The following is a 9,544-nucleotide window of genomic DNA, read 5'->3' on the forward strand; positions in this document are numbered from 1 at the left end:
TGTTTTTGGGTAGATAGCGAAGTATGCATGTTGAAAGTAAATGGAAAAGGAGAGTTCAGTATCACTGTTCCAGCACAAGATGGCAGCAGTCAGCCATTGATTTTTGCAGGACATGGCTTACAGACTTAAATGAATAAGTGATGTCTTTTGTTTTTGCAGAGACTTCAGTACTAGTGTTAATAACATTCAGATCGACAAAACCAAGCCTCAATGGCACAACTACTTCCTATGTGGATTTAAAGGAATTCAGGTAAGTTGGCTTATGAGGCACCTATTATCAGTTGTGATTATGGTGTGTATTATGTCAAATTTATTTTATTTGCTGTATCATTTCTGTCCCCTTTGTTCAATACCAACTGACACTTCTGTCCTGTTTTGCTAATTATATATGTTTCAGGGGATGGAGTAAGTATGGCTGTTTATGGGTTGTGTTCACAGGGGGCAGCAGTGGTCTTTCATAAAAATGGTTGTTCATAAGGCAGGTGCTTCTGACAAACATCTATGTGGTTTTTAAATCTTTGCTCAAATTCTCTTTTGGAGGATATATTCTTGTACTATTGTTTAAATTTTGTTCCAGGGATATATAGGAATATATTGTAGTAGGATTTAGAATCTGAATCCAGGCTCTACCCAGGTATGTTAATTTAATCTCTTAAGTCTCAGATTTGTTATCTGTAAAATGATGACAGTGCTATACCCCATAGAGTTGTTGCACGATTATGCTGTACTGACACATAGTAAGCATTTAATAAATTAAAAGTAAGCATTTAAATAATAACTTACTGTTATTTTTATTTCAGATGTAGTAAATTTATTAGCATAAGTATTTTCTTGGAAACACTGAATAGTTACTTGGAACATCTCTTAATGTATAAGAAGAAGTTGAAATATTTCCACTTTCTCTCATAATTTAAAAAGTTTAAAAGGCAAAAAGAAAATCAACATTTGCCATTTTTTAGAGTCACTGTTATATTTCAGTAATTATTTTAATGTAGTGACTCTTGTGTAGAATCATAGGTGAAGGACAATAAGAGGTAGATTTTGCCTTTTTAAGCCAAAACAAAACAAAACAAAAAAGCCAACCTCGCCCTGTGCTTTAGAGAGCTTGTGTTCCTTACTGCTTGGTGGTCCTAGCTGGTTTTGTCATGAGTATACTGAGACTTAGTAGCATATCCATCACAGAAATGCATCAGATCTAGTTATGTTGTGTAGTCCTGTACTCTAACTGTCATGGTTCTGGTCTGAGAGTACATGTCTGTCTGTCTGTCTTTCTTTCCTGTGTGCTTTAATTTTTTGAGATACATGGCAGTAATAACTTTTGGGAAAAGTTATTGGCAGGTTTTAAATCTTCATGTCATCTGCTTGTCATATGTGTTAGTGGGAATTACAGTATTTGGAAGCATTTTCCTGGCAAATAAAATTTGATTTTCCTATTAACAACATGCTTTTTTTGTATATGGATAAAGTGACCTAAATAATGCATGTTGCTTTGGGTTGTCTTTGAGCATTTTAGATCTTGAAGCCATCCTACTTGACAACTTATGTATAAAAGCAGGTTTGTTCGATGAACTTTTGGCAGAAAAAAATTTAAATGTTGGCCTGTTCGGAAACCTTCTAATTCAAATAGTAGAAAGTTCCAGAGTATAATCTGTTTATACTAAATTGAACATGTTATGCTTTTGGGATAGAGCTATTACAGGATTTGGAAAAACCCATTTGTGTTTTTGAATCTGTTGTATATTTTAATTTAAACATTGCATGATAAGTTTGTAAGGATGATTCATATGCAAGACACCCTGTGGACCAGCTTATGGTTAAATATATAGTATTCTCCAAGCGTTTTTTTTTTTTTTTAACAAGCTGTCTGATGTTCTGCATGAAAGGGCATTGGCAGCAGCAGTGGTTAAGTTTATAATTTGTTTGTATTTTTGGAAAGGAAATTTTTAGATGACTTGAAGTCAAGAAGAGACGCACATCCAACTGACTATCTTCTTTTGTGCTGCGTGAGTTCTGCCAACTAGGAAAATAGGACAGAAAATTAAGGAAAAACATAGAATCTTTCATTCGCAGAGTTCTGTTGTTACTTTGGTTATTCTAACTAGTTTACTGAAATTTCTCCATACAATAATATATATGATGAAATGCATAATTGTGTGATGTAATAATATTTCATACTTTGGTTTGAGTCTTTTGAGTAATTTACAAATACAATGATACTCTTTTTTAAGGACGAGGTGGCCTTGAACTTAATTTTTAATCCTAAACCACAACGGTTAGGATATGGTATCATCGTAGGTGTCTTGATCCTTGATATTCATCTAAGTAGCCTAAGAGCTTTCCATCTTTAAATCACAGTCTGATTCTTTCTTTGGACTTTCCTATTGTAGAAATAGTTTCCCTGTTTTGTTTGGGGTCTGCATTCTCATTTGTAGCTGAATTCTAATTTGACTCTTTTGAAAACTACCATATGGCTAAATTGTATCTATGAACTCTAGTAAAACTCTGGATTTTCTCATATAGCCGACTTGCGTTAAATCACAGTGACAGTATGCTAGCCCAGGTCTGTAACTGCATTGTAGAAGTTCTCAACAGGATTCAGAGACCTGGGCTGTATTTTCAGCTCCCTGTTTATATGAGGTGTGATCTTGGGAAAGTCTCAATCTCCTTGTGCCGAGGTGTTTCCATCAGTAAAGCAGAACTGAGAAAGTTTGGAACTCTTTTCTTCAGAGGACATTCTGAAGAATGGCATTCCATAAAAAAACAAGCCACCGTTTGGGTTAAGGCTTTTATAATAACATATTCTGTGGGATGTGCTTGATAGAGATTTAACCTTTCTCTAGAATAATTGTGTATTTCTTGTGTTAATACTTGAGAAACTGAATTATAATTGTTTTATATTTTTTTCTGTATTTGTTCAAATCGACTGATAATCGTAAAAGAACATTCAAGACATGTTTAGGAAATAGATCAATAGTTTTTTGTTGAACAAAGTAAGAAATAATCTTCAGATTACCTTACCCTATGGCCAAGAGCCATTAAGTAAAATATCATGTTTGAATTGCATACATAGTTTCTATAAATAGTAAAATAAGTCCATCAATAGACTTTAGCTCTGTGGGGAATGAAAGAACATTTCTATTACCTCCTGATCCAACAGTGAATTTACTAGTGCTGTTTCTTCTCTATTCTTAGGAACGCTTCTGTCTTAGTAACCTGACTGGAATGAATTGCCTGGTAGATGGAAACATCCCACCGAGTTCTGGCCTCTCCAGCTCCAGTGCTTTGGTCTGTTGTGCTGGCTTGGTAACACTCACAGCACTGGGAATGAGCCTGTCTAAGGTAACTAACTTTGAATGCAAGCCTCTTTCAACAACCTTTTTATTCAAAGCTGTGAGCATCTAAATCTTGAAGTCACAATGCCTTCCTCTGTAAAACTTTGACTTACCTGCAAGGGCAGCACAAGTGGGCAAGCATTATAATTTCATAAGTCCTGCTTCTGATGAAACCACTCTAAGGTAGGCGATACCCTCCAAACAGTGAGCAGAACTGTGAGTAAGTGTATTAAATTGCCCTTGGATGAAGCGTGGAGTTTGAATGCATGGATATCTTTTCCAATCACCTCATTAACAAGTTAAATTTAGAGCAAGAAATTTTAGGCCTCATAGTTGAGCCTGCTTATTTTCACACAAAACCTTAAATATTTGACAAGCACTGGGTAAGAAGGGTAAAAAGACCAGGCAGTAAAGGAACTGAGCAACATATCTGTTTATGCCAGCAAGTTAGTCACTGAAATAAACTTTTTTTTTTTTTTTTTTAGTATTGCATTACAAAGAGGAAAAGCTTATTTAAAGCAAACATAAATCCTACAGGAGGTCAGAAAGCCTCTATAAGTTCACATAAATCTCTGGCTTTGCAGTCCAGAGTAGGTGTGCTCAGCTTTAATTAATGCTTTAGAGTTCTGTTTTAAATAAAATGCTGTCTGTCATTCATTCTTTTTACCCCATGTACATGCACTACTGAGTTAACAGATGATTTAGAAACACATACTGGGCATTAGGCAGATCAAGATAAAGTCAACCATATGCTTATTTTCTTTTAAGCCTGTTTAAAGTTTCAGTTTCAATATTTTATATGTAGAAGGAAAGGGATAAATGAAGGAGAAAGCAAGGACTCAGAATTCTTCTCTTTAGCTGTCATATGTCAGTATACATTAATTACCCATTTGTGGGCAATGACTTATTTGGGGGAAAGGGTAGCTTACTTATTATTATTTATTTTTTGAAGGGAGAGAAAGCAGGGGAAAGGAAGTCCATATGTCAAATGTGCTTCCCCTAGTCCTGTTTTTAATCTGATGGTTTGTTCATTTGTATGTTGTTTGCTCGTTTGTTCATCTCAACCATTATTTATTTAGTGGCTACTTTGTACCAAGCAATGTTGTAGGCATTGGAGCTATAATATGACCTAAAAGGGGAATTAAAACCTGCTGCCATTGAGTTGATTCTGACTCATGGCGACCCCATGTATAGAGACAAGTAAATAGGCAACTATAATAGAGCTGATAGGTGGGTGAGTATATGATAGAGCTGATAGGTGGGTGAGTATATAATGGAGTTGATAAGTGGGTGAGTTATGTGCTATGGGAGCATATCTAACCCAGATTTAGAGACCATAGGACATGTAAGCTGAGACACCAAGGACTCAAGGATTCATAGATGTTTGTCAAGCAACACTGATAGATTGATAACACCCCATAAGCAAATATCAGGTGGAGGGAATAGCATGTGGAAATGTCTAGAAAGATAAATAAAATGTGGTATATACATATAATCCAATATTACTCAGCCACAAAGAGAAATGAAGTCCTGATACACACTATAACATGAGTGGACCATGAAATCATTACGCTGAGTGAAGTAAGCCAGTCACAAAGGGACAAATATTGTATGATTCCACTTAAATATGAAATATCTATGATAGGCAGTCTATAGATACCAAAGTTTATAAGCGGTTACCGGGGTGGGTGGAAGAGAGGGGAAAAGGAGACTCACTGAGCTTCTATTAAAGGTGATGGGAAAATTTGGAAATGCATAATGGTAATGGTTGAACAACGTGATAAACATAACTAATGCCACTGGATTGTGCACATGAAGAATGTTGAAATGCCAAGTGCCATATATATTTATCACAAAAAAAGAAAAACAAAAGGAGCTCAGCACAGCTGGAGCATACAGTAATTTAGATGACAGGATAGGAGAAGAGATACTGGGCCTCATAAACCATGCTGAAAAATTTAGGCTTCATCCTGACAGCAGTGGGAAACCATTGCAGGGTTTTAGGAAGAGAGTGACATGATCATATCTGCATTTTAGGAAGATCACCCTGGCTGTATTATTAAATTCTGGATTTGAGGTTAACAACATTGGCAGTAGGGAGATGATGTGGGCTAGGGAAGTGGCAGTGAGGATGAAGAGAAGTGTATGATAATTTCAAGGTACATCTCAGGTAGAATCAATAGGACTTAGCCATTGATTGGTTGTGTGGATGGGGAACAGCAAAGAGTCAAAGATTATACCCAGTTCTCTGGCTTGGTGTGATTCTAAGAGTGAGGAATATAGATGGAAAAATAGGTTTGAGGGGAAGCTAAAACATTGAATGTGAGGAATTTGTGGACATACTACTGGAGTTATCTAGTATTTAGTTATAGAAAAATGTCTCTGAAAGTCAGGAGAGTGATCTGGACTTAAGATGATTTATTTGAGAATTGTTAGTATATACATGGTTTTTGAAGCTGTAGGAGTGATGAGAACATCCAGAGGTGGAATGTAGGTGGAAAGATAAGGAAGACTAGGACAGGGCCCTGACAAACATGAACACTTGAGGGATGGGCAGAGGAGGAGATGTCCACTGGAGAGACTCAGGAGTAGTCAGATAGGTATTAGGAAAGCCAGAAAGGTGAGACAACAAAGACAAGGAAAAGAATGTTTTATGAAAGGAGTAGCGGTAGCATCAATGCTGCTGAGAGGTTAAGTGAGACAAGGCCGGAGAAAGATCCATTGGATTTAGCAACCAGGAAGTTTTATAAAACTTTGGTAAGGATAGTTTAAGATAAGAATGGGTTAAAGGGTCTGTGGAGGCAAGAAAGTAGAAAAGCTCAGTTGATACAAAAAGCCTGGCTGTGCATGGGAAAGAGATAATCTGGTGGCTAGAGGGGAGTATGAAGACAAGGTATTAACTTCTTTTTTAGTGGAAAGATAGGTGAATCTTATTTTTTGCGTTTTTTCTGGCCTTGTATGTGGTGTGAATATGTAAGGGAAAAGAGGAAAAAATAAAAAGAAACATTTGAACCTTTAGAATTAATTATGGAGGACTATGTGTTTTCATAGTCAAAAATTGCAAATGTACTTTTATCGGCACTGTCTAACTCCAGGAGCCCTGGTGGTGCAGTGGTTAAGTGCTACAGCTGCTAACCAAAAGGTTGGCAGTTCGAATCCGCCAACTGCTCCTTGGAAACCCTATGGGGCAGTTCTACTCTGTCATATAGAGTTGCTATGAGTTGGAATCGACTTGACAGCAATGGGTTTGGTTTAGTTTTTTTTTTTTTAATCTAACTCTAATGCCTGGAGTTTAAAGGGAACAGTATGTATCTCCTGGCACTCCTGCTAGTCTAAGCTGTGACGATAGTGCTTGTATTTTCTAGGATTGAGCATAGCTATTTGGATAGTCTCTGCTGTAGCGAGACAGACTTCTGGACTAAAAGGAAACGCCTAATTTGCTCAGACTCTGTAATTAAATCCAACTGTATATGTGACTGTTGTAAAAATTTTAGCACAGAAGAATTCTAGGGACTTTAGAGATGAACTAGTTCAAAATCTTCTTTTTATTGATATGTCATTCAGTGTCCTGGTAAGAAACAAATGACACGTAGAGTACAACTTGAAGATGTTTTAATAAAGAAACTCTTCACAGAGCTGTGTGCAGGGTCAAGGGAACCAACTAGGAATAATGAAGCTAAAAGTCGTTATACTTCAGGAGCTGTGGCTGTATGTATAGAGTAAGGTCACCAGAAATGCAATAAGGCAGGGCAAGAGTTGTCCATAGAGGACAGCTTCTTAGGACACAAAAAAGTGTGAGAATGGAGGGGCAAGGGCAGGCAGAAAGTAACCAGCCCATTTGATAAGAAAACTAAGTCCCACAAGAGAGTGGTGACCAATCCCCTTCCGATTATATGTATATTAAGTATAGCTCATTTTAGTTACAGACAGCTACTACTGCAAATGAGGTATGGTAAGTAGATGTGGAACTTGTTAATTCATGAATAAACTAAATGTTGCATGTCTGAAATCAGCAAAATAAGATGGCTAGTGTCTTAGTCATCTAGTGCTGCCGTAATAGAAATACCACAAGTGGATGGTTTTAACGAAGAGAAGTTTATTTCTTCACAGTCAAAGTAGGCTACAAGTCCAAATTCAGGGCGTCACCTCCATGGGAAGGCTTTTTCTCTCTGTCGGCCTTCTTCTCTTCGGTGTTCCCCTGGACTAGGAGCTTCTCTACGCAGGGACCCCGGTCCAAGGGACGCGCTCTGCTCCCAGCACTGCCTTCTTGATGGTATGAGGTCCCCTGTCTCACTGCTCACTTTTGTCTTTTATATCTCAAGACATTGCCTCAGGATACAATCCAATCTTGTAGACTGAGTCCTGCCTTACTAACACAACTGCCACCCATCCTCCCTCATTAACATCATAGAGGCAGGATTTAAAACATATAGGACAACCACACAATACCAGGAATCATGGCCTGGCCAAATTGATACACACATTTTTTGGGAGACATAATTCAAAACATGACAGCCAGTCACCCAGAAACTTTGGAAGCCAGGAATTAGGAATCAAAATGTGACTGTGGAAGAGTATTTGGTGTGATTTAAAAACAAAACAAAACAAAACAAAACCTATGAAGAAGAAAAGGTTAGATAGAGATGTCTGGTTTCAAGATGCCAGAGTAAAGACATATCTACTCTTTCTTTCTATGCCCGTCATTCAACCTTTTTTCTCAGAAATTACTGGGAACAACAGGGAAAACAAACAAAAAACTAAAGCACAAGCTCTATCCTTGATGAATCAAGGAGACGTAAATAACCTCAAACCACAAGATGCAAAGATGGAAAGTAGATGGCAAAATGGTGCCTGACTGAGCAGAGTGGACAAAGGTCAGAGGCAAGTGCCTCTGGAGGGAGATGTAGATGGGAAGCAAGCCAACTCATCCCATGGCTGTCTGGACGGGCTCAGGAATTAGAGGCACTTGGTCCATAGAAGGCAGGGTGATATGATGGGTGGGGATTTATTTGAAAGTCTTTAGGAGGAGCAGTTAGACCCTTAGACCCCACGTTTACCTGGCTCAGTCAGGGCACCATTTCCCCCTACCTTTGCAGAAGTCTCTGGAAAAACAACCAGAGATCTTCTGGACTTGGCCACAGTGAGCCCTGAAAGAGGTAGTATAAGAACTGGAATTGAGAACTGGAGGACTCAAGGACGTTGTGTACCTCAGCAGTGAAATTCCCAGCTCCTCTCCTTTGGCCAGTGCCAGCACATGGCAGCCTCCCCGCCATACAGCCCTCCAGGAATATTGGAGGATCCTTTTCAGGGGAACTGAACCATCCCAGAGAAAAGACCTACAGATACTGACATTTGGTGACCCTCTCCCACAAAAATTGTCTAGCTACTCTCTGACTCTATTAAAAGCCCATTTGCAAAGCTTCTTATCAGCATTTTAATGACTCTTACATATGATAGGACATCAAAGGATAATCAGTCTTTGAAAGAAAGCCTTTGCTATGAAGCAGACAGATCAAGCAAGCAAACAAAAACAAACACAAACAAAGAGAAACAAGGAATATATGGAGGTGGGGCCAAAGTGGCAGAGTAGTCAGATGCTTCTGGTGGACCCTCTTACAACAAAGATCCAGAAAAACAAGTGAATCAATTATATATGACAGTCTAGGAGCCCTGAACATCTAAGGCAAAGTTGAGGAACCAGACTGAGTGGCAGGGAGAGGGAGACACGGTTCAGAAGCAGTGAGGAGTTGCCAGGCCTGACCCAGCGAGAGCCTGAGCCCTTCAGGCCTGCTTTGCTCATGAGTGAGCAGTGAGGCAGGCAAGCAGCCGTGTTCGGGAGGCGTATTCTGCACCGGGAGAGACCCAGCTGCAGAGAGTCTACTTGGCCACCCAGAACCAGTGAGAAGCAGCCCTAGATCGGTGAAAGATAAGTACTTGTGTACGGCCTACCACGTGGATCAAAACAACCCCCTTAGGGAGAAACCTCTCTCCCATTTACATCCCCACTCCTTGCGCTGCACTGGGCCCCAGAGAGGCTTCAGCAATTGCTGAGTCCCCTGGGCCAGAAGTAGAATCTGTCACACAGCCAGAGCCATTCTCCCTGCCTTGGAGAGTGAACAAATTAACGGGAAAAAATAAACTGCCGACTACCCTAGCCAGGAACCCAGGGTAGGCACAGCTCCTTTGCCTTGGCACAGGCATAAGGGATCCAC

The 9,544-nt window shown here is 39.1% G+C and overlaps 1 protein-coding gene across 5 annotated transcripts in view; it reads left to right on the forward strand.

The window, feature by feature from the left end:
- Positions 1–9,544, forward strand: part of GALK2 (galactokinase 2) — a 242,603-nt gene that overhangs the window by 108,770 nt on the left and 124,289 nt on the right. For all 5 annotated transcript variants that reach the window (XM_023740659.1, XM_004386303.2, XM_023740662.1 and 2 more), the window contains 2 exons: positions 160–250; positions 3,193–3,339. In XM_023740659.1, coding sequence (XP_023596427.1) covers positions 160–250; positions 3,193–3,339 — 238 coding nt within the window. The remainder of the gene's footprint in view (positions 1–159; positions 251–3,192; positions 3,340–9,544) is intronic.

This window comes from Trichechus manatus, unplaced genomic scaffold (genome assembly GCF_000243295.1).
Source record: "Trichechus manatus latirostris isolate Lorelei unplaced genomic scaffold, TriManLat1.0 scaffold00161, whole genome shotgun sequence".
Taxonomy (NCBI): Eukaryota; Metazoa; Chordata; class Mammalia; order Sirenia; family Trichechidae; genus Trichechus; species Trichechus manatus.